The sequence below is a fragment of the Lycorma delicatula genome, chromosome 11 (assembly GCF_047948215.1).
Source record: "Lycorma delicatula isolate Av1 chromosome 11, ASM4794821v1, whole genome shotgun sequence".
NCBI classification, from domain to species: domain Eukaryota; kingdom Metazoa; phylum Arthropoda; class Insecta; order Hemiptera; family Fulgoridae; genus Lycorma; species Lycorma delicatula.
Window position 1 is genome coordinate 14,145,457 of NC_134465.1, and position 26,670 is coordinate 14,172,126.

A 26,670-nucleotide genomic window follows, 5' to 3' on the forward strand; every position below is an offset into this window, starting at 1 on the left:
ACAAATTGGAGCTTTTAAAATCTTGTTTAGTAAAGAAGTGTTTTTGTAAAACAACGTTATTTTATAATTGTTCTCTGTCTTTTTTAATAAGAGTTTGGAGTTAATAATAAATTTGTCATAATGTTAAATTTATTTATTTCGCTTCCAAAAGATAGAAGAGAAGCGGCAAAAATCGAAAAAGCAAGACAATATGAAGAAACTAGGAAAAATAGAATATTTAATCCAAGAATTAGATTAATTGGAGTAAGTTTAAATTCTTATTTAATACATTATTACCATTACAATTTTATTTATTTAATTAAAATAATATTACATTTGATTTATACAGTCACCCAAATTAAATTAAAAATTAATGAAATTAGGGAGGAAAGCAGTGCCACTTTCTGAAAATGTGGAATAGGCTTTCGAAATATTTTCCTGCTCTTTAATCAACTACATTGTCTGTGGTCATTTTATTTACATGCTTTCCCAAAATATTTTGTTATGTAAATCAGAAACTTAAGTTATATTTGCTTACATATGTTTTTTCCAATTATTGATTTTATTATTTGTTTTCATTAAGTGACACGTTTTTTTGATTGAAGAGCAAATAATTTTTTTTTTAATTTTAGAAATGTTTCTTTCTGCAAAGATAATAAGAAAACTGGATATTAAGAAAACTTCATTTCATAAACTGTATCAGTTTTATATAATCTTTTTTTTATTTATTTGTTGTATGCAGACGTGATGTCTATATAGCTTTAATTTTCAGTCACTTCTGGCATTCAACAACTAGTTCAATTGATTAAGTGAATGTTGTTCTATGTCCTTATATTTAAAATCTTGTACAAAAAAAATTCTTTTCTATTTTTTTTATTTATAATTAATAATGAGAGCTATAATTTTATAATAGTAAAAGCATTTCAGCTGAATATTAGTGCATAGATAAAATCAATTACTTGTCCAAAAGGAAATAAAAATTCAGTGATAACAATTGATTGTAGTTACTTTTAGTAACCAGTTATCAGTAACTGTGGTTTCAAATATTTTATGATGTGTAGTAAACCTCCAAACCTCACATACTTAAAAAGATTATTTAAGTAATCTCTTTTTTTCTCTTTTTTTTAATATTAATTTTTATCTTAAGATATTGTATGAGTATTGTGGTAGATATTAGGAAATAACACGCATTGTATTATCCCTAATAAAAAGTATTACAAGATCCACATTTTAAATTTAATATGAATCTAAAATTAATTACTCAATTACAATGTTCTATAATTTTGTTATTTTAATAATTTTTGTGACAAAATCTAAAAAAATAAAATTACCTTAATTTTAACTGTAGAACAAGGTTTCATGTTTACGTCAAATTGTTTACTAAATATTTAATTAAAATCTAAAACTAGATGGTCACTTTGGCTGTCAGTGATCATTAGTTGATGTTGTGGTTAAAGTGTATAAATAAGTAAACAAATTTTAAAAGAATAAAGAAATAATAGTAACTAATAGTTGACAAATAAACAGCACTTAGGAAATACTATTATTATACTGTGCACTGTAGCTATTATTATTAAATCGCTTAGATATTTTTTTCATATGTTGTTGTTTTATATGTAATATTATTTTTGTGTTAAAAAAGTACTGTTTATTTTTAACTAATACGTGTTATTACTATACTACGTGTTACTATACGTGTTATATACTATACCAGTAAAATGGTATATAAGTAAAATGTGTTATAAACTGTTTTTGATATATGTATAAAAATATTCATATTTATATTTTAAATTATACGCCATTTAAACAATAAAGTTTTAGTTACATAGTTATCAATAAGTAATATTCAATACATATGATGTATTTAGGTTGATGCTCATTTTTAGGTGTAATTTTAGGTGTTTTCTATGACTTTCTTCATCAATAAAAGTATACTAAAATTAATTTGATGTTTTATTACAACATTGTAGCAGAGCATGGTTGTTTTTTTTTTTTTTTTTTTTTTGAAAAATAAACTTTAATGAAAGACAAAGACTTTGATATTGAAGAACATTATATCATGCAAGTTTTTCATTAATTCTTTAAGGTTTATAAGCAATGATAACGAATATTAAGTATTGAAAAGCTGCAATGGATGAGAAAATTAATTCATTATGCAAGAATAAGATGTGTAATTAGTGAATTTAGCATCTCAAAGTACACTTATTGATAATAGATGTTTTCTTTCTATAAAAAGAATTCCAAAGATGAAATTATTCAGTATAAAAGTCATTTAGTGGCTAGTAATTTCAATCAAAGAAAAGGGCATGATTTTAATGATACTTTCAGTCCAGTTGACAGATTAAGAACAACAAGAGCTCTGTTGGGTGTTGCTGTTCAGCGTGATTGGAGTATTAAACAATTTGACATGAGAATAGCTTTCTCGAATGGTACCTTAGAAGAAAATATAAATATGCAGCAATCATAGGGATATAACAGCAATACAGGTGAGCGAGTGTGTAAATTACTTAAAAAGTTTATATGGACTGAAATAGGCTTTGAAATGTTGGTATAAATGTTTAATTGAATTCCTTGGAACTTGTAATTTATGGGAGTTGTGAAGATTCTTGAGTTTTTAAAATGAAAAATTGATACTATTTTTTCATGTGGATGATGAGTTATTTACGAGATGAGAGGAATAGTCAATGAACTCATATTCAGATTGGCCCATCATTTTGAGATCATTTCCTCAGATGTAGACTGTTATTTTGGAATGAAAATTAATAAATCTCATGATTATATTGGAATTTCTCAAACTGCATATGTGAATAAAATATTAAAAAAATAAAAACTTGGCGTGAATGATGTAAAGCCATTAATGATCCCTATTTAACCTGGATGGACACCAAGTGATTCACATTGCCAGAAGATAAAAGTGGCTATCATTAAATCATTACTAGCTTAATGTATTTAGTGTTGGAAACCAGACCAATGAACTCAGAATCTTTCCATCACCCACCATTTTTGAAAAATTTTTACATTTTAATTCAAGGATTTTTTCATTTTTCAATGTACAGTTGGTTGAAAACCAGTCCAATTAGTGTTGGAAACCAGACCAATGAACTCAGAATCTTTCTATCATCCACCAGTTTTGAAAAATTTTTTAATTTTAATTAAAGGATTTTTTTCAGTTTTCAACATAGTCAGCATTTTAGACTCCTATATTATATTTTGTTAGCACATTTTTTATTGTTTGTTAACATAATTTGTAAGCTATAAATAAACAATATTAGAAAAAGAATTAAATCATATTATGACATCATATCTAATATTTAAGAGTGAGACTTCATGGACAAGATTAAACATGTCTGTGCAGGCCAAAACATGTAGTTGAAAACACAGCTGTGTTTGTATTGAGTACTGGATTAATTGTCTTCAGTCTTATTGCTGTCTTAAGTTTGTTAACAGTGCAGTGTCATAATGCCTCGAAATTGTGTAAATGATGTGGATTCCTTTTGTTATGTTAGTGTAGGAAAACTTAAAGAAGGAATATTTGTTGGTCCTCAAAAAAGAGAGTTTGTAAAAGATGATGTATTTAACTCTATGTTAAATAATGTAGAAAGTGCAGCTTGGGCTTCATTTAAAGATGCTTGCAAAAACTTTCTCGGCAAACAAAAATCTGACAATTACCACAATATTGTTAATCAATTTCTTACTTCATACTAAGGTATGGGATGTAATATATATTTTAAAATGCATCTCCTCCACTTAAGTGGAGATGTAAGTGGCGAACACTTTGAATGCTTCCACAAAGACATTTCAGTGATGGAAAGCCATTACAAAGGAAAATTGTATACTAACATGCTAGCCGATTACTGTTGAACATTAATTTGGGATGTGGCTGAGGCTATATAAAAGAAAAGCATCAGCGAAATCATTCTAACTCAGGTATGGCCATGCAAAATGATAAATTCTACAGATTTTAACTATATTTTCCCTTAATTTTTTCTTAAGCATAATATATTTATAACTAAGGGTTATAGAAAAATTGTATTTACAGATCTGTAATGAATGCAAAAAAGCAATTCAAAAAATGGTATCACACTTACAGAAACACTAAAAAACTTTTTTTTGTCTATCAGTGTTATGGAAATGAATTCAAGAAAATGGAGAATTTAAGAATCAAAGAAGTGATGCAGACCATGTTGGAGATAAAATTACAAGTTCTATAAATGGCACACTGCAAAAATTTAGTGGTGGACTGATCAAATGGAAGAGTAAATTTCAAAATTGTATGGCTCTATCAGAGTATAGCCCTAAGCAGAATATGTGGTTTGGGGAACTTCAAAATCCCTTTACATTGAATAGAGTACTGAAAGAAGGTTGAATTAATGATCAAAATTCTATTCCTCTGATGCACATTGACAACCAGAGTACAATTAGATTCAACAGAAACACTATTTTCCATGAGTGTTCAAAACATACAGACATAAGTTTTTTTTTTTTGCGTTTAACTTTTATTTATAGATTTTGTGTGGGATAGACACACTATCCCAATTATCTACATCTGACAATCAGTTGCAGATAGACAAATAGCAGTGCAATATATATACCTTCTGAAGAATAAGCAGCAGATATTTTCTCTAACCCTGTATCATCAAATAAATAGATCGTATGAAATATTTGATCGATATTTTCACCACATAATCTTTTAATGGTTATTATATTTACATATGAATATTTCAGGAGAGTGTGTCACAGTCACATGTACAAAAATATTCATATTTATAGTTTAATTTATGCACCTTTAAAATAGTAAAGTTTTAGTTACATAACGATAGATTACTAATTCCATACAGTGATATATTTAAGTTGATGCTCTATTGTTATGTTGTAATTTTTGATGTTATCTATGATTTTCTTCATCAATAAAAATGTACTAAAACTAATTAGATGTTTTATTGAAATAGTTATAATTATACAAGTAAAGCTTTTGTAAACTGTTTTTTTTGTAATATTGTTCTCCAATTTATATCTGTAAATATTTACCGTACATCTTTAATCCTATATGGCCTATCTTTCCTTTTTCCTGTTTAGCCTCTGGGAATCACCATCAGGTATTACTTCAGAGAATGAATGAGGATAATATGTATGCATGTAAGTGAAGTGTAGTCTTGTACAGTCTCAGGTCAATCCTTTCTGAGATGTGTGGTTAATTGAAATCCTACCACCAAACAACACCGGTATCCACGATCTAATATTCAAATCCGTATAAAAGTAATTGTTTAGTAGGATTTGAACATTGGAACTGTCGACTTCGAAATCAGCCGATTTGCAAAGGCACATTCACCACTAGACCAACCTGGTGGGTTATATAGCCTATATAGTTCAAATTATTGATATTCTGTACCATTAACTGTATCTAATCTTGGCCTGTTGTTAGAATTTTGTTTGTCAACTGAGGCACTCAGAGTATATTGTGAAATGTATTGGTTCACTTCTACTAATTAAAAATCTTCACTCTTCTTGGTTTGTCAGTGTTAATGGAATGTTTATTTTGTTTTAAGTTAGGTTTTATAAAACAACTAAGTTTTTCTTAAAGTATCTTTCAATATTTTACTCAACACCAGTATTTTAATCAATACATGATTAATTTAAAATTCTTTTTATCACATCAAATTACAGAAAGTTTCATTCAGGTAGTAACGTATTCTTTAAACGTTGGTTATTATTCCATAAAAAAATTAACAATAAAAATATACGTAATGAAAAAAAAGACAATTTAGATTATAAAAGAAATAGAAAAATTTGAATTTTTTTTTAGCTTAAAAAAAAGATGATTAAATCCATGACTCTAAAGTAAAGTTTTTGTAAAACGTTTATGGTCTTCATATGATTTTTTGATTAGGCCTCTAGGGACAAGTCAAACAGAATTATTCTTTTTGTTCTTCCAGTATTCTATCATTCTGCTAGTTCATTCTAGTTTTCTTTCTTCAGTCCATTTTATGCCTGGTCTTTTGGCTTTCTCTAGTAGTCTATTGTTTTTTATAAGTTTTCTGAATTTATCTTGGGTCTTGTAATGTGTTTTCATTAATTTTTAACGGAGAACTGTGTGACTTTAGTTTTTGTTGTATTAAATGTATTAAACATTTTTTTTTGTAAGTCTTTGTGTATCCATTATCTACAAGTGGCCGTAAAATTGTAACCTTCATTTTTTTATTGTTTTGTAGATTTTAATCTATGTTTCTGTAAATTTCGTTTTTGCTTTTAAGTTTATGGGTTCCATAAAAGTTTGTGCCATAAATGTTTCATAGGATTTGTTTTTCCGCTTTGAAAATTTCTTTTAATGGAAAATGTTTGGAGGCATTCAGCTGCATATAGGGGCTTTGCGTAAAATTACTGTGTTGTTCTGTTTTAGTTTAGTGTTATAAGCCATTAATTTTTATTGTAGATCTTTCTTGTTAACTTCATTTTCTTGACTGTAAAGATTCATCATTTTCTTTCTCTTTCTCTCATCGCTTCTTTTTCTAAAAATGTTAGGGGTTATTTCACAGAGGTATTTAAATTTTGGAACTCTTTGGATTTCTTGATTTTCATCTATTTTGATTTTTGTTTATTTTAATTTTTGTCTATTCTAATAAGTAGGGTGTTTGCATTGTTTTGTTTCTCAAATTCTTTGGTCCATTCTCTGAACACTTTTTTTAGTGCACAATCGAATAAGATCAGGTACAGCCCATCTCCCTGTCTCACTCCTATTTTGATTTCAAAAGGGTTGAAAAGTTCGCCCAAGGACTTAATTTTGGATTTTGTGTTTGCTAGAGTTTGTTGGATAATGCTTATTCTTTTCGTGTCTTTTTTTAATTCTTTGTGTTTTAAAGAGGGATTAACAGTGTATGGAGTCATATCCTTTTTTAAAGTTGACGAAAACAGTTATTGTTTTTGGTTTCCTTACTTTGTGATATTGTAGAATTTGTATAAGGTTAAAAATTAGCTCTGTGCAGCTTCGCCCTGGTCTGAAACCACCTTGGTATTCCCAAAGTTCTTTCTCTATTGAGGGTTGTATGCGGTCAAGTAGAGTTTTGTGTAGTATTTTATAGGGGACTGAAAGCAGCAAGATTATAGAGGACTGAAGGTAGTGAAATTCCTCTGTAATCGTTTATATCGGTTTTTGCACCTTTTTTATGAGTCGGGTGAATTAAGGCATTTTTCTCTTCTTTGGGGATTTTCTTGGTTTCCCAAATTTCTCTGAAGGTGTTCTCTAGTTTTTCGCTTAGTTTGTCTTCCGTGAAATTAAGAATCTCCGCAATTATTGAGTCTTCTCTGCTTGCTTTGTAATTTTTAAGAGATGTAATTGCATTTTGTATTTCTTTGGTTGGAGGTTTAGATTCTGGGGTGTTTTGATTTTGGAGATTAAAGTTAAAGGTTTCATCAGAGTTTGGGCAGTTTAGTAGTTCTTCAAAGTATTTTGCTAATCTTTATAGATTCTCTTGTTTATCCATTCTTTCTCATCTTTAAAGTTTGTGCAAACGGAGCTAAATGTTTAAAGTTTGTTTTTAAATATTTGATAAAAGTCGCATGTGTTGTTTTTTATGAAGTTTTCTTCTATTTCTACGAATCTATTTTTTTTGTAGTATCTTTTCGTTTTTCTAATTAATTTTGAGATTTATTTTTGAGTTATTAACCAATTTTAGGTGTTTGCAGGGATCTGGTCGGAATGGTACTTCCCATATTCTCTTCCTTACGTTTAACGCTTCCTCGCATGTGTCGTTCCACCTTGAGTGTTTCTTCCTTTTACCTTTTCCTAAGGTTTTCCTGACTGTTGTTATATTGAATTTTTGATTTCTTCTCAGGAATAGCCTTTCATTTTTGAGATTTCTTTTTTGAAGCATTTAATGTTTTCTTCTTTTATCATCAGCTTCTGGACGTTAAATGTTTGGATTTTACATTTATTGGATTTTCTGTGGGTTTTGAGTAAGAATTTTAGTTTAATTTGAGATAAAAAATGGTTAGAATCAAAGTTGGATTTTCATACTCTTAACATTTTGAATTTTTGTGGGATAGCCATAGCCGACTCTGTGAGATAGCCATGCGATTGATTTGGAATTCTTTGAGCATTTGATTAGGACTTCTCCATGTCTTGCATTTTCTTGGGAATCTTTTACGTAATTTTGACAGTTTTAAGCTGATTCTGTTATAAAAAGTGACGAGTCTTTTACCATTTGCTTTGGATTTTTATGTGCTGAATATTTTCCTTCGTCTCTGCCGATTTCTTCTTTATCTCTGCCGATCTGGGTGTTAAAGTTGCAAAGTAGGATTTTAGTGTTCCTAGGATTGAGTTTATGTATTTCGTATTCTAGGGTTTCCCAATATGCATTAACTTTTCATCGTAGCCTTTGGTTGTCTTGATATATGGGGATGGCAGTTAATTTAAGTCATAGTATCTGTTTTTACATTTTATTATTAGGATTGAAAGTCTGTTTGGGGAGTAGAAATTAGTTACATTGTTTTCATATTGCTTATCTACTAAGAAAGCGGCCCTGAAACATCTTATTGTGAAATTTTCCAATTTTTCTGCTGGTTTTCCTTGTAGAATTTTGAAATTCTCGCCGTAAAAATTGTTTTCGTCTGTAAATCATGTTTCTTGTGTCGCCCGGATTTTGATTTTAATTTAGTTTAATCGTGTATCTCTTGTAAAACAGGATTCAACAGCGATTAGAATATTACTCAAGAAATCGGGATGATGTTCGCATTGTAATTAACCGTCGACAGAATTTCATCCGTTTACCAAATCTTATTTCGTACAAATGTACAAGATTTATTACTTGTACACTTGTACGAAATAGGTATACTTGTCGCTTTCGTAACGTTCCCCGCAGACTTGATTGCGAAACGTGAAAACGATGCGCAACCTTCTGATGCTTGAGGCGGGAGATACTTGTACCGCATTCAATATTGCTTCTTCAGCGTCGGCATTTCTCACAAAACGTTCACGACCAGCATCAAATCTTTGCGGTTTAATCGTACCTGTTTCTCGAACGAACTCGCCCCTCCAAAACCTCAAATGTTTCACGAACCAGATAATTTTTCCGGTATTTACGCCCAACAGCCGATCCATTTTTATTTACTTTACTGTAAATTAACACGTCTGTAAACTCTACAACGAAAAAAAAATTGTGGTATCCCGAATAAATTGAATAAAAAAAAATAAATAAACGAAATAAATTTGCGAACGACTGACCGAACAATTACGGCACAAGCACCGCTCAAATGAATATTCAAATGCTGGACGTTCAAGTTAATTGTCGATCGGATTATATGAAAATTAAAATATATAATAATGTAATGTCTGATGTGTATAATTTTTGATGCACTGGTAAACCTGTAAAAGTATTTAATACTGTAAACATAGGTCGGCTAATCGCTAATCTATGGAAAAAAACTTTTTAAATTAATTTTTCAGAAGGATATAATTCAAATTTATTTTTAGAATTGGTAGACTATGTAAATTGTTCTGTATAAAGTTGTACCTCTTTTCCGATCAGTATTGTGTTTTTTTTTTGTTTTTTTGTTTATTAAAGTTGAACTTTTTAAATGTGTGTTTAATTTTTTTTACATAGATTTTTCTAATATTAAATTCTCTGTAAAGTTAACTTATTTGTTGGAAATTAACAAAGTTATTTTATTCCAAACCTAAAAAAGTGTATTTTCTGACAATTGTTTTCGTGTTTTACCCTGTTCTTCTTAATACGTAAGCGAGGTAGATGTCTGGGATTACTTTTAATCAATTTCTTAGATCAAAAATCATAAGGAAAAACCAAATTTACCCTCTTGATTTGATTGTAAGAATTTTAGTACGGTTTAATTTCACAGAGGGAGCAGAAAGAAGGGCTTAATGTTTGCTAATGAACGGTTTTCTGACTTATGTTTATGTAAACTTTTTTCTTATTTTTGGTTATAGATTCATCTTCCGGGAGATTGCCTTGCAATTTACAGTCTTTTTGTATATATCCTTAGCGTTTTTCACTGTCTGTAAAATTTAATTTTAAAAATTATTAAATAGTACCTCAAAGTAACTTTTATTTTTACCAAGTATTTTTTTTAATCTTTACACGGAGGATAGGTTGAAAATACTCTTCAATGAGTTAATAAGAAATCAGTCGAAAGCGATTTAAAAATCTAAGTAAATACTTGATGTGAAATTTGTTATTCGTTATTAAGCACGCTGTACTTTTTGACAAAGAATTAACATTTTATTACAATTTAATTGTTTTATTATTTTTTAATATAATTATTTTTAAAAAAATTAAATTATATGACACAGCTAGTAAACAGTTGACAAATTACTATGATCGATGTCACTCAAAAAAAATAATGTCTCTAATAGGAATCGTACAATAAAAAGAGATTATTTAATTCAACATCTGATGGATGTATAGGAAGTACATAATTACTAATGAAATTAAACATCCTAATTTAATGTCAGATTTAAATGATACAAGATTACAAATAAAATGGAACATGATGTACACAGTCATTTTTTTCCAACTACGTACGCAATAAGTTGATTATACGCTTATAAATAAATATATAAGTTTAGTATAAAATTAAGTATAAAGTAAATGAATAATTATAATTAAATAAATTATAAAGCAATTATAATTAAATTAAGTGTAAAGCGAGTATAAAATTCTGTAAGAAATTACAAAAAATTGCGTTTAGTATATAATATTTTTTAGGCATACTGTTCCACAGCGCTATGTCGTCTGCAGTGTGTAAAGCGATATCTCCTTAGAATGAACAGAGAGTACATGAACACTCCGAGCAAAAACGTCATAACTCGATTGTTTGTCAATGGATTTTTACAAATGAGGTGTCAGCTTTTTCGAAATAAAATGCCAAATTTAGTTAAAGTAGGTTTACCCGTTCCTAAGAAATAATTTTTTGTTGAAATTCAAAAAATGGCGTCAAGAAAGAAAACAAAGCAAATTAGGACTTAGGTCAATATGAACGTTGTGTGTGCGTGCGAGCGCGTGTGTGTAGGGGGTGTGAGTTTGTGTATGTGCATAAGCGCGTGTGTGTAGGGGGTGTGAGTTTGTGTATGTGCATAAGCGCGTGTATTTTATCTTAATGAGAGTTTAACCCAGAAAAAATCCAAGAAAATTTCATCTTAGGGTGGTATGACTGACCTGTTTCAGATTGTTTTTTAATATATTTACATTAAGATATAAATGATTTACATAAGATATAAATGTATGTACAGCAGGGGATATATTAATACACCGATAAAGTATATTCTTTAAAATAGATGCTTTTTTAAAAGGGAAAACCGATACAAGTCGTGGTTATTTATTTAATAATAAGGTAAAAAACAGAAATTTTTTATTATTCTAGGTTGACAAAGATGCACTTAAAAAACAGATGGCTGAAAAAAAGGCTCGAGATGAAGATGAAAAAGCAAGAGAAGAAGCGCATCGTTTAAAACTTCTACGTGATAATGAGATAGCACTAGAATTAGAAAAGGAAGTTGTAAAAGTAAGTAAAATTACAATGAAACATTGTCAATTTAAACAGTAACAATCAAATCTAACATCATATAAAAATCTGTTTTTTGTTGCTTGAATTTTTTATGCGTTACAACATTAATATTCCCAATAATTCAAACTATTTTGATTAATTAAAAATAAAATTTTGCAAAGATTGACTGTTAGAACAGTTGCAATAGTAATAGCATTTCGTATCAAGAAATTACCAAAGCTGTTAACTGATTTCATGTATGTGCAACTTGTAAAACAGTCACAAATATCAGAAACAACTGTTCTCAAGCATGAATATTGCAGACTGCTTTTACGTTCTAAAAAACAAACATAAATATGGGAAAATTGGAATTTTTAACGACTGTTCATATTCATGAGTATTACAGATTACTTTTATGGTCTTGGCAGAAATGATAAAATTTTAACTAAAAATACATGTGCTAACTTGTCTGGAAAACATATTAATTGGGGAAATTTGGAAAAATTCTTCTACCTAATATAAGTCTAATATAAAGTCTTGTCAAATATAAAAAAGTACACAGGGTCATACATCTAAATCGATTCTGCCACAAAAAGCAACCGTAAAAAAAAGTTATCCTTAGAATATGAAGAATTTTGACGATCCTTCTTCAGCTTTCATCTTTGAAAGAGTAAGATATGAATTACCTTTTTATAAATTATTGAACTATTTAAAAGATGTTTCTAGCGATTTAAAATACAATTATAAAAAGATTTTCTTTAACAGAAACAAAATTATTCTGTCAGTATTACTGTGCTGATGATTTTAAATAGTACTAATTAAAAAATAAAATAAGTCTGAATTTTCTGGATCTCCATTCAACATGTAAATAAGTTGTGCTCAAATAATTTGTATTAAAATTAAAGCCTTCTAAATTGTGATTTGTTTTATTTTTAATTATTCTTTATATACTTGCACTTACTTTAATATTATTTCTCATGCGCTTATATTTATAAGAGTTAGGCGCATTTACTCTAATCATATTTTTAAAAAAAAGTTATTTATTTTATAAATAACCCTGTTCTGACTTATTCTGGACAGTACACAATAATAAATTTCAGAATAACCAGAATAACTTAATATATATATATATATATATATATATATATATATATATATATATATATATATATATATATATATTGATAGTATATACTATCGCAACATAAATACAGTATCAACTTTCTTGCAATTGTACTCTAAATATTTCAAAATTAGGTCATTAATATTCATAACTATAGCATGTTTGAAATAAAGGACAAAGCTGTAAAAGTTATGTGATTGTCAGCTTTTTATTTTTCTCATTTACGTTAGGTTTAGTATTATAATAATGAATTGTGTCGATCATAATGTTTAATAAAAGTTAAGTCATTCAAAAACACTTTGAAATGACATTCAGGATCTCCTTTATGAACTTAACACTTTGCAAGCCAGAGCCATACTGTAACATCTGCACTGATTTCGTGAAAAATGTCAAACATGTATTTCATATTTTCTTCTATTTTCTGTAGTTCATAATGAGCTCCTTCATAATATTACTCCTTTTAAAGTGTTAGGTATTGTTAAATATTAGTTATAAAACATATGTAGAAATCGATAATGTTAATTGAACATAATCGATCAGAAGAAAAATTTTATTTAACAGCTGACAAAGTATTATTTTGTTGTTTGCTTTATGTCCATTATGAGTAAATGAGGCTATGGGTTATGATGTGTTTTTGAGTTATGTAAAGAGATAGAATAAAGAAAATAGAATAAGGAAATTGAGTTATATAAAGAACAGAGCGGTGAGGAAACGTAGATAACTACAAAGATCTTTTATAAACAAAATTATAAAATATTACTGAATTATTTAAAAACTTTTAATTTTGTCAAAAATGGATTTTTCATTTCAAATCTACAAATATGTCGATATGTAAAGATAAATAAGATTTATAAAAGTTAAAAAATTTAATTTTATATACGATCCGTAGTTTGATCTATTATAAATAGCTTTAAAAAAATCTGGGAAATGCAATAAAATAGTGCCACCGAAAAGGTCCTGTAATTAAATGGCTGACCATCAGTGTTAAATATTCAAGAAGAAAAGTCTATTCTACAGCTCGATCATCAAACATTACACTTTTTTGTTCGACTGAATAGGCCATGTTCCATGAATATAATTTCATTGAAGTTAATGAAATTATAGGTTATTACAGTTGATTCAATCAGAACTAGCACATGTCCTCAAATAGCTAAATATATAGTTAATAATATAATAGCTTACATGCACATACTATACAATACATAATAAATTGAACATTGTACTCGACTGAATGAAATTAGCTAAAGGCTTGTAAGAAAATAGTTTATACATTAAAATTCATGGATAAATTAAATTAATTATAGAACTAATTTAATAAAGGTAATTTAATAGAATAGTAACTAAATAAGTATTTTCTGTTCACGATTACATTTCTTTATTTCCTCCTTTTTATCTACCTTAAATTGTATTTTAATTTTTAATAATAGATTTCTGTACTATTACAACTGTGTCACGGTTTACAATGTGATATCATGTGGTACGGTTATTTGCCTTGAGGCAGGCTAGATAATTTAGATCTTTTATTGATCCTTTTCAGCACTTTTCACTCGGTCCTTCTCCTCTTATGGTATTTCTCAACCTATTCTGATTCTGATTTCAGCAGTAGTTTTCTTATTCTGAATAAGCTTCGAATGGCTACGTGTAAAAAATTGCATAAAATAAAAAAACCATCGCTCATTTATTCACGGCTTCTATTGAAATTTTCTTCAGTGGAGTTACTTTCAACCGATCACCATCAAACTCATTAATAAAACATTCGACTTGCCCTTGCATTATTTAACATGGACCCTTGGATCTGCTGATATTCATCTTTGTAGGCAACGCTTATCCCAATCATTAACTATATCCTTTGAAAACCTTTTCTCTACAGGGTTTTATAACAACAGCTGAATGTTACATTATTACTTGACCTATTTTTTTTATCTAAATTCATATCAGTTTGATCGGGTTCAAATCTGAATGATATGGAGCTAAGCACAATACAACTTACTGTATTTTTTTTTAGTATTTCATCTATTATAAATAGTCGTTACTTTCCTTTTTAGTTTTATAATATCCTGCAAACACTACCTACGCATGGTTTTTATGTAGTCATACATTTAACTGTTTATAGACTAGTCATAAAAAATGTAATTAAATATAATTACTAGATAAAATTGGTTTTAATATTTTTATATTTAATGTAATATAATAAAATTTACAAGAAATTATAAAAAATGCTAGTAGTAACAATTGGATAAACTCCATAAAAATGGTAGCGACTCATACCTGAATTTTCAACGTTAATTACTTCTTTCTTTGGCTGATAACATACCTTGATCTACAATATAACATTAGCTTAGATCAAAAAATTCAGAGGAATTTGTGAATATAACATCTGTGTAGTTGTCTTACGCTGGGTTACATGTGGTCTGTCTCGGGTCTCTATGCTGAATGTTTTAAGAACACATTTCATGGATCATAAAGAAAGGATATAGTACTGGCTACAGATATATGTGTAATTTTAGAAAAAATTGATTTTTTAATGAAAATCATGTTTCAGTTAAAAGAAGTCACCTTCCTATAGTAATATTAATATATTTTTTCCTTATGTGGAATACAATGTAGAATAGATAACTTTAAATTAACTTTTAAACAAAAAAAAAGAAACTGAAATATAAAATTATTTCAGAGACGACGTAAATTAGATGAAGAGATTAATGAATTCCGTTTACAATATCAAAGGAAAGAGGATAGACGTGATTTTGATTTATATGATCCAGATTATCTTAAGAAAAGTCTACCGGCTCGTGTAATGGATGATGATCCACGACTTAGTATATCTGGGGCTCAAAAGTAAGTTAATTATATTATAAAAAAATTAATTACAATTATTAGTCGATTAATAATTATTATTAACAATTAATCGAGTCATGATTTAATTTGCATTCCTACTTATAAGTGACAAAATAGTAAGATCGATTTAAAACCTAATTTGGCTTTTGTTCTAATAATAAGTGTTTGTTTTTCTAACAATAACCTTAGTTTATATCTTCGATTGTCCTTGCACCTCCACCCAATTGCCATGATCTGGATTGAGGCAGACTCTTTGTGTGTTGATTATGTCCTTTCTGTCCTCGCCTCTTTCCTTAAACTTTATCCTTCCCCGTAGATGAATACTGTAGGAAATAAATGAAACGACAGTGTTTCCATTTATGACATCATGTTGGTATCTTCAAGTAGCTGACAGACGAGCCATGATTTTCTTTTTGTGTCTGTGGAACTGTTTCCTGTCTGGGCATTGCACAGAAATCAAACCGTTGCTGAGGAGGTACTGGTATTTTATTTGTTTATAGGAGGCAGGCTTCCTATTCTTCCTACTGTAACTAAATCTACATCTAATAATGGCTTTGGGCCTTTCTACATCGAATAACTTTATAAAGTACTTTCTTAAAGTAAGAGGATGTCGTGTGGAGTAACAATATAATGCTGATCAAGATCATTATTAGTTCCCACCATAACTGAATTATTTCTTTCTTAAATACAATGAATGCTTCAATATTACATCTTTAAAATACAGTACTAATTACAAAAGTAATCTTACAAAATAAAAGTAAATTAATCTATGTCAAAAATATATAATAATAAATTTAATTATTATCTGTTCTAGATAATAAGTTTTATTACTAGAATGATTAACTAGTTTTAATAGTTTAATCATTTACTTGTTTCATCTTTATGAAATTGATTTTATAAATATTCACACTATCGTAATTTGTAATGTAAACAGCATTGTACGGTAAATAATTAATTAGAATCATTGTATACAAGTACGATAAAAAATTTAAGTTTATAATTTTCTTGAATTATCTGAAAAGAACGTTTAAAATTTAAAAATTTTGTTATTAGATTTGAAGGTGAGGATATGGAAGCAAACAAACGAAAAAAGTATCAAATGGAACAACAAAAAATATGGCTTCAACAACAAATTGATGAAAGAATCCAAGCAGAAAAAGATAAAAAATTGGCAGAATTTGCATATGATGAAATGGTACTCGCAAGAGATGAACGATCTAAACAACTCGAATCTTTGGAAAATGAATGTAAGAGACAATTGGATGAGGCAACTGCAAGATTTAATCAAGCTTTGGTTAGTATTACACAGAGTTCCAAATAGAATACTGTAACTTTCAGGGTAAGTTGTTGGTCCTCTACTTTACCTTTCTTGGAAGGTGGCCTAGGGGTGGTTGTAACTCAAATATTTTAAATGGTAATATCCTTTGTGTGATACATCATTTTAAAGATTTCTTTAAGACAAGAAAAATTATGTAAATAAAAACTTGGTACAATGTTTGTACCCAAAATGGCTGTTGGATAAAGAAATTAAATTGGATTAAATTAAAATTTAATCTAATTTAATTAAAGTTAAGTTAGTTAAATTTAAAAAAAATTGAAAAAGCTTTATTTTTCAATTCAAAAAATTGTTTTTGTTTCAATTTAATGAGTAAATAAAAATACAGTCACTTACTCATGGTGATGAGCTGATTATTGATGGTCTCTTACCATTGTTGCAAAAATGAAGCCTACTTCATTGTTGTGTAATATTCCATGTAGAGTGTTTCATTCATGAGAATATATTGTGATCGGTTGGCTAAGTGATTTTGTCTACCTTTACCACATTTGAAGAAACAGGAAGCATTAATAATAATAGGGTAAAACCAGGGAAGCCTAAGTCTGCAATAAGTAATAACGAATAATGATGTGTTATATTATTATTAGAGATTATGTAAGAATTTATTGAGAATCCTCATTCCTTGACTCGAACAGCAGCACAAGAACATAACATGGCTAAAATTCAGTGATTTGAAATTGAAAAGTGAAATTTTCAAATGCTTCAAAATTCATCTGATGCAAAAACTTAATGAAGATGACTATGATCGAAGACTTGAGTTCTGAAAAATTATGTTGAATATATTTGTTCAGATCCTAATTTATTAATCAACAGAGCTTTTAATGACGTGGCCACATTTTTTTAAAATGGCAATGTAAATCGCCATAATTTGTTGATACTGGACTGGTATTAATCCACAGTGGTATCATGAGGTACATATACAGTATCCAGTCAAAGTCAACATTTATTAAAATGAAATATAAGTAAATAAATAAATTTTATGCTTAATAAATAATTTATTTTTTAAAAATAAATTTATTTAAAACATTTTTATAATTTTATTTATTTGCTATAACAGTTCCCTAAATTACATAGGTCAACAAAAAAAAATAAATAAAATAAATAATTTGTAACTGAGATAAAAGTAGGTGAACTAAAATGTATTTTTTTATGCTGAATCTTAAAATAAAATCAGTTTTTCATCACCAACCTCAGATTTTTAGTTAATGATCCTTTAAAATATTGAGAAACTTCTTAAATAATAGAATACAAAAATAATAATTAAAATTAAAATGCCTACCTTTATTTTGTAGACATCTACATTTATCTTAATTTCTTTTTTCTTATTTTCCTTTTGTATTAAGTGAAGTCTTTGCTGTTTATCATCCAGCAGTAGTTACTCATCATAGATTCATCCCATCTGCCTCGATTATTTAAAACATTTTTATAATTTTATTTATTTGCTATAACAGTTCCCTAAATTACATAGGTCAACAAAAAAAAATAAATAAAATAAATAATTTGTAACTGAGATAAAAGTAGGTGAACTAAAATGTATTTTTTTATGCTGAATCTTAAAATAAAATCAGTTTTTCATCACCAACCTCAGATTTTTAGTTAATGATCCTTTAAAATATTGAGAAACTTCTTAAATAATAGAATACAAAAATAATAATTAAAATTAAAATGCCTACCTTTATTTTGTAGACATCTACATTTATCTTAATTTCTTTTTTCTTATTTTCCTTTTGTATTAAGTGAAGTCTTTGCTGTTTATCATCCAGCAGTAGTTACTCATCATAGATTCATCCCATCTGCCTCGATAATGTTGTTCCATCTGCAATATATCTTGGTGGAACCTTTCTTCTAGTTTGTCCCTGATATCAACCAAGTTTAAAGGGAAAAAGTTCAAATGAGAATGTAAAAAATGAATTTTCAATGACTTTTGCAGCCTATGTTTTTGTAGTTCACTAAGAGTTCGTTTATAAACGAATCATGGCTTTCAGCTTTTTTGTTTCCAAGAAAACCAGTAATAACATCTTTGAATGACTTCCATGCTGCTAGTTCTTTAGGATTCAGTGATTCAATGTGTTGTCAAATATATTTTCAAAAATTAATTTTCTTATTTGTGGCCCGATTTATATTATTCCCCTTTTAATTTGGCTTTACTTAATTGTGGAAAAACCTCAGGTAAATATTTAAAGCTATCTCCATCTTTATCTAATGCCTTTACAAAATTCTTCATCAGGCCTAGTTTTATGTGTAGACGTGGTAAAATAATATTATCTGCTTTGACAAGGGGAATAGTGACTACACTTTTCTTTCCTAGGGTAAACTGATTTCTTTTTGGCCAGTATTTAACTGCATAGTGTTTTATCTGTAGCCCTACTATCCCCCAAACACAAGAAACACATATATTTTGTAAAGCCACTCTGGAGACCTGAAGCCCTATCGCTTTCAGGTCAGCAATGATTTGCTATGAGTGTTCATCATACTTAATAGATTTTAAAATTTTTTACATACTTTCATATGCTTCTTTCATTTCTACAGCTTGTGCTACTGGTGTAGAAGAAAAATTATTCGAGTTATGCAACAATATTGCAAAAAATAAGCTTCTTTTTGATGAGTCTATAAATAAACAGCTATTTTGAATAACATATTAAATGTCCAGTTCAGACATTAGCCCCCTAACATCATGGAAGGAAAAAATTAAACCATCTCTAATAAGTATTTCAGTAAATTTTCAATTCAATTTCTATATACTGAAATTTTAGTATCTTGTTTAACAAATTCCATTCTTTAAGATATGAACCTATGAGTTCTGCATGTCATTTCGATAAACAAGTCACGAATAATGTCGCTCAGTTCTGCTTGTGGTGAGGTGAGGTTCAGTATTGATTCTTCTGGATTATAGATAATATCTATTGAAGTTGAGAATTCATCGGTTGAGTCTTCTAGGAATCAGAAATTTCTTTCCAAGAAGTTTGAGTGATCGGAATCGTTAATTCAACTCCATGAATTACCTACAAGTCTCATAGCTGAATCAACATTTGGGTATGCAATAATGCTTCTATTGTTTGATTTGAAAGTGGTGCAACATTTGCTAAGCAAAAATAGCAGTCATCATAATGGTTAGTAGGCTCTTGCCAAATCATAGATACACCAAAAAGCAAATGTTCTCTTTTTTCTTTTAACCACCAGGTTAATTTAACGTAGCACTCGATGCATGCTACATGTGGAGCCCAGGATTTATCTTTGTCTCCCAAGGGGCAGTCAAAATAATGTTTGTAAGTTGTTTTCAGCAGATTCGATGGTAATTTTTGTTGACTTTTTGAGTTGAATTCTCCGAAAACGTATACATTTCAAAAGCTTCTAATCTTTTCTTCTCAGATACTCCGATTGTCCAAGTTTCACTTCCATATAAAGCGACACTCCAAACATATACTTTCAAAAATCTTTTCCTGACATTTAAATTAACTTTTGATGTAAACAAATTATATTTCTTACTGAAGGCTCGTTCCGCTTGTGCTATTCAGCATTTTATATCGCTCCTGCTTCATCCATCTTTAGTAATTCTACTTCCCAAATAACAAACTTCTTCTATCTCCATAATCTTTTCTCCTCCTATTTTCACATTCAGTGGTCCATCTTTGTTATTTCTACTACATTTCATTACTTTTGTTTTGTTCTTGTTTATTTTCATGCGATAGTTCTTGCGTAGGACTTCATCTATGTCGTATAATTTATAAATACTTAATTACTTAAAATACTTGATAAAATTGTTTCACCATGGAGTGCAATAAAACATCTTGAAACACACACACGTGTGTGTGCTTACAACTTATTTGTTACAAATTAACAAATCTTGATGTTCAATTAAATAATACCAAAAGTTGTTCTACATAAAAGTCTTCCACTAAATTTATGGCATATCTTATGAAACAGTATTTAAAATATGTGTATGATAAAACCGCTACCACAATTAAAGAAAACAGCAAGTCATACCAAGAGCTGAACTCATGCTAAAGAAAATTTCATTGCGTTGAATTATTCATTACTTGACTCGTTGGCATATCTATACATGTCTGGATGGCTTGACATGAAATGACATCATTCGACTGTTAAGTATCAAATATAAGTCTACAGCATGTATCACAATATAAATCAGATGTGAATAAGCAAACATACAGATGTACTAACTTATTTGTATTGTTTGTTTCATGAATGATGGAACAAATAACTTTAAAGGGGGTTGTAACTTAAGAATGTTACATGATGGGTTTTGGAATACGTATTCAGATTCAGTATATAAAGTACTAAATAGAAAACCTACTCCCTTTTCAGTTACAAGTTTTACATTGACCAGTGTTGATGTAATTTTTTCAAAATTTATCTCTCTGCCATTTTGGGTACAGACATCACATGAACCTTTTATTTACACTAATTTTCTTTTCTTCAAAAAATCTTTAAAATGATGTACCATGCAAAGGGTGTTACTATTAAAAGTATTTGAACCTCTGGGCCACCTTCCAAGAAGGGGTTGAAATTCTATTTCTCGTCAATAGGTAAAGTAGTTGCTCGATACTTTATTCTGAAAGTTACAGTATTCTATCTGGAACAGTTTTAAAATTGTTGAGGGGTTTCCATATTTTTGACTTGCTCTGTATATTTAAAATTTATCTATATTAATGTAATATTTCTTTGATGAAGTTCACATCGCTTTAAAAATATTTTGTGTAATTCTGTGTTTGATAGTAGTTCAGTCTATGCTTCATCACATTCCTGTTGATTGTGCACATGTTGTGTCCTTATGATGATGTAGATTCAGATAAGGGTACATTATCTTACTATATATACATATGCAAATGTTTTTGTTTTTACAATTCTAAACTGATTATAATATATTTCATATTAATTAATAGCAATGTGCAGATGTATCGGAAGTTAAATGCATTAGTTGGGCATATTTTGTAATAACTTATTATAATAGATCTTGTCTAGCTATATCTTCCGCTATTGATATTGGCTATATTCAACAATCTATTAAAAAATAATTTACCGAAAGACTGATATTTTCCTGGAATAGTTGCTTTAATATTGGAGGGAGAGGTAGAAGGAAAAAATTATGCATGCAGGCAACGTTTGGAGTATGTAAAACAAACTGTTAGGAATGTAGGATGTAGGGGGTATATCGAAATGAAACAACTAGCACTAGATAGGGAATCTTGGAGAGCTGCATCAAACCAGTCAAATGACTGAAGACAAAAAAAATATGACTCGCTTTCAGGTTATAGATATTTTAAAATGAATTTTCAGCACACCCCTCAGTGGGTCTTTGGTGGCATTGTTGTTAATGGACTAACACTAAAAAAAATAATAAAAAAATAGTAATCATAAAAAACCCATAAAAGTAATAATAGAAAAAAGGAAAATCATAGTAAATACTCTAAAAACAAAAGACAACAATCTTAATAATTTTAAGAAACTCCATAAGTAGTAATTAAATAACAAATTCTGTCAATGATTTTGCCTGTTTTGTTTAACGTGTTGTTTTTGCTGAATTAGTATTTTTGGTATTCTGTCTCTTTCAAAAGGGTTGAGATCTTGGTTTTAGTGGGCTATGAGTAAAATTTGCATATTGTAATTAATATTTTTGAATGTGTGATATTTTTTTTGTGAATATTTGAAAAAGTTGATTCAGTTGGGTGTAGTATATGTACGTGTATTTCCTGCATCTCTGGATTAAGGTGCTTCCAGTCTGTCTGATACAGTATTTAGTATGATGACTACAGTTAATTTTTATACGTTGAGGGTTACTGTGTTTGTCAAAGGGATAATTGTATTTTTTTTTATAAATATGTTTTACGGTGCTTTTAGAATTTTTCTATATTTTGTGTGTCATGCTTATCTATTGTTTGAGTGCATAGATAGTCATACCTCTGACTGTTAACCTTCAGAAAGACTTTCAGGAACTAATTAGCTCCAAAAGGCCTTTGAAAGAATAATTCCATTAATCTGAAAGAGACTTCATAAATTTTAAGACCAAATTTACGTGTCTACAGTTTACTTTCTAAAGTTTTCTGTTGTTTTTGCAACTGTCTTCAGCAACTGATACTGTTGTTGAAAAAAGATAAACAGAATGAACAGACACAACTTTAACCCGATACAATTTTAGAATACATTTTAATACACATCTGCCTTACTCAAAAAAACAGTGAGAAATAATTTCTATTGATACCAAAGTGAAAACAACAGTATTAAATTTATTTTATTTTGGCATTTAAAAAGTCTATAATTTTAAAGAACTATTTTCATATTATTGAGAAAAAACCTGTAATATTTTTAATTTATTCAATTTTGTATATATGATGCACTTCCGATTGGGTTTTGTCTTGCATTTTCCTTAATTTTTTCAGGTAAAATCTTGGAAACTTCCTTTTTGATATTCATGCGGTACAACATTTATCAATTCTTGATATGATTTACTTATAAGTACCCATCTGAATAAAATATTAATTTGAAAATATATATTTTTTTAATAATATTTTCATCACATTATTTTTTTATATAACTTAAAACTTTAGTGATTTTAATTTATTTTATATGATTTTAAATATGAAAAATAAAACATACTTGGTGATGAATTATTTCAATCAGACCGGTTTAAAATTGTTTTTAGTCAGCAGAACAAGCAACACAAAGGCGAATGCAAGAAATGAGAGATTTAGAGGATAAACGAGCAGAAATATACAATGCAATTACTGGTGATTTCCTAACTGAAAATCCAGATACAGCAATTAGCTGTCTTGGACTGAATCGAATAATTGGTAGTCAATATAAAGGCATGCATCCACATGAAAAAGAAGCAATAAGAAAAGAGCAATTACAACAAATTGAAGAAAATAAGGTAAATATTTAAGCTACTTTAAATAAGAACAGTCTGTGTATAAAATAACTGGAAACTGAAATTGTGTCTTGCTGTGATATTATTGTAACAAAGACAGATTTTTTTGTATTTTAAGACAAATTTCACATTTTAATAGTACATGTGCTGAAAAATTAAAATGAGTACTAAAGAATATTGAAATCACTTTAATAATTAAATTTGAATTTTATTGCGATTTTTTTTTTTTTTTTTTTTTTTTTTTTTTTTTACTTATATGATTATTATTAACAAAACATTTAGAATTAACTGTTGAATCTTATCTGCACATGTAAAGATTTTAATTTTCAAAAATTTTTAGAATTTTAAAATTTTATGTTACATCAGTCTATTGCCATGTATTTAGGTCTCTGAAAATGCTGCTAAGTTACTGAAACAGAAAATTAAAATTAAGCCCTTCTATAGAACCTTAAGAACAGCAAGGTGACATTCATTATTATTGAACATATTTGATGGAATAATATAAACCATCACAATTCTTTTTCACCCTCACAAAATCTGTTAGAAAATTTGTCAAATCATGTAATGAATCTTCCTTAAATTTTTTAAGAAATCCGTTCCATTGTTAAGTGAACACTCTAAAGTCTTAAATAATTTAATTATGACAGACAACATTTATTTTATTTAACAAGGGTATATTAACACAAAAAGTTGTAGATACTGGGTCTTGTGAATGATGTTAATGTGTACTTGAACAATATAACATATGATGTTGTATGGTAAATGAATATTATGAAAAATTAATGTTTGCCAGCAGAGAAAATACCTTAAGCAGTGTAAACTACTTAAGGTATTTCCTCTGCTCTGCTGACCATCTTTATGCCATCAATAGAAACATAATTTTAAACTGAATCATGCCTCCTGCAATAAATGTGCAGTGTACATTTTTCATAATCTATGCCTATAAATTACACCCAAAATTTTGTTTAACCTGACTCGATTTTTATTATACTTTTGAAAGATGGTCTAAGTGACAATCATTAATCTAAAAATATGCCTTTGTTCGCATTAATTAAATTACAATTTGTTTTACAGATGAAACGGGAAGCAGAAAAGAAACTTGAATCCGATTGGGCAGAATTATCAAATTATATGCTAAGTACAGTTGCACTGAATGAACAAGAAATTAAAAAAAGACAAAGGTAAAGTAAAATAATATTTAAAATTGTCAACACTTCATTTTGGGTATGCGTTTATTTGCGTTTCAAAATGTTTGAATGTGTTGAGGTGTGATCCTTTTCTTGTATGTATATAAAATCAAAACCAAAACCTATTAGGTAGCCTTTAAGAATTAAAAATTAAAAAAAAAAAACATCCTTTTGTGAAAATTTAAGAGAGAGGATTTAAGATAGGATTTTATTTAAGATAGTATTTGATCAAACACTAATCTTCTCTCTTAAATTTTGTTCAAGGGTGGAAATGTTTATTTGGGTTTGGTTTAAAGTTCTTATCTTTTTTGAGATAAGTTTTATCTATCCGATCTACATAAACGATAGAGGTAATTTGATGCGTAGTTTTAAAAAAAATTTAGATTAAATTTATACTTTCTATTGTGAGTGCTTGAAACAATAACAGTTACTAGACTTAAAAAGTAGTTAATTGTTTTGTATATTTGCATATTTTTTACGCATTTATATTTATTATTACTTTATCGTTTTCATTTAACTTCTTTTTTATTTTTAAACATTTCTTTATTTATTCTTTTTTTGTAGAATGAAAATTGATTACAATAAAATGGCTGTTAGATTTACATTTGTAATTAAAATAATTTTTGTAAAAGGTTTTTGAAGATAATTTTCTAAAATAAAAATCAATATATAAAGTTATTTATTGTAATTCTTTTTATTATTAATTACAGGGAACTTAATCGCCAACTATATGAACAAAATAAATTATTATGCATGCAACAAAGAAAAAATAAAGAATTAACAGAAGAATTCGTTAAATCGGCAGGAGCAACTGAAGAATTTTATAATCAATTTAATAAAAGCACTCGATAAAAGTTTTACAAGAAATAAAAAAAGTACGATATTAATGAATTTTATCAGAATATTTAAAAAACTGAATAAAAATAAAATATTAACTGCTACTGGCTGGTGAATGTACTGAGTGTTTATCTTAAAATAAATTTTTACATGTGTGACTATGGTGATAACATTTATGCACCGTTATGACATGTCAACCATTTTCAGATGAATATAAGAGTTCATACATGTTGTTAATATAAATTTTAATATAAATACAAGTTTTTAACAAATTAAAAATGTTTTTAATTACTTGAATAATCAGTTCTCCGTATTTTGCCCATTTTCCCTATTCATAATCTTTATCTCTACATCTCTGCTGGATTCTTAATCTTGTTGTAACACCCCTCTCGCCTTTAAACCATGTGTTATATTGTTTCTCTTTATTTTGTTTACTGATTTTCTCTTCTTTTTTTACTTCCTCCATCGGTCACTCTGTTCAACTTTGCAAAAAACATTTTTATTTTCTAGATCTCTTTTCAGCACTATACAAGAATGTATAATAGAACATCTTTACGCTTAGGTACGTATGTTTAATATTTTTTATTGTGTTCATTAGCTTTGGTTTGCTTTTAGTTACCTGGGGGGTATAGGGGGGGGAATACATCAGTATTCAACATTCAGTTCAAAATTCTAACACTATGGCTAAAAAAATCTATGAAAAAGATAATATTTTGCATAAAAAATGTTTGCAATGCCATAAAAAATAGTGCTTTTCCTCAGTTGTATTACTGACTAATGCTTACATGACATTATGTCATGAGATGACAGGTGGTGGGTGATCTTGCTTACAAAAAATATTATTTATTTAACCGTTCCTACCCGTTTTTAAAATTTACTTAATTTTTGCTGTGTTTTATCAGCAGTATTTTATTTCTAATAAATATTTTTATGAAAATTGTTGGTGTTTTATATCCACGTTCGATTATTTTAATTTAATACACTGCAAATTGTAAAC

At 28.3% G+C, this 26,670-nt stretch overlaps 1 protein-coding gene across 1 annotated transcript; it reads left to right on the top strand.

Annotated features, from left to right (window-relative positions):
- Positions 1-61: 61 nt before the first annotated feature.
- Positions 62-25,856, top strand: LOC142332312 (RIB43A-like with coiled-coils protein 2). The gene is made up of 7 exons (XM_075378675.1): positions 62-243; positions 11,350-11,490; positions 15,267-15,430; positions 16,484-16,724; positions 23,425-23,652; positions 24,724-24,830; positions 25,547-25,856. Exons 1-7 carry the CDS (start codon positions 121-123, stop codon positions 25,686-25,688), a joined length of 1,146 nt encoding a protein of 381 aa, XP_075234790.1. The 5' UTR covers positions 62-120; the 3' UTR covers positions 25,689-25,856.
- The last annotated feature ends 814 nt before the right edge of the window (positions 25,857-26,670 follow it).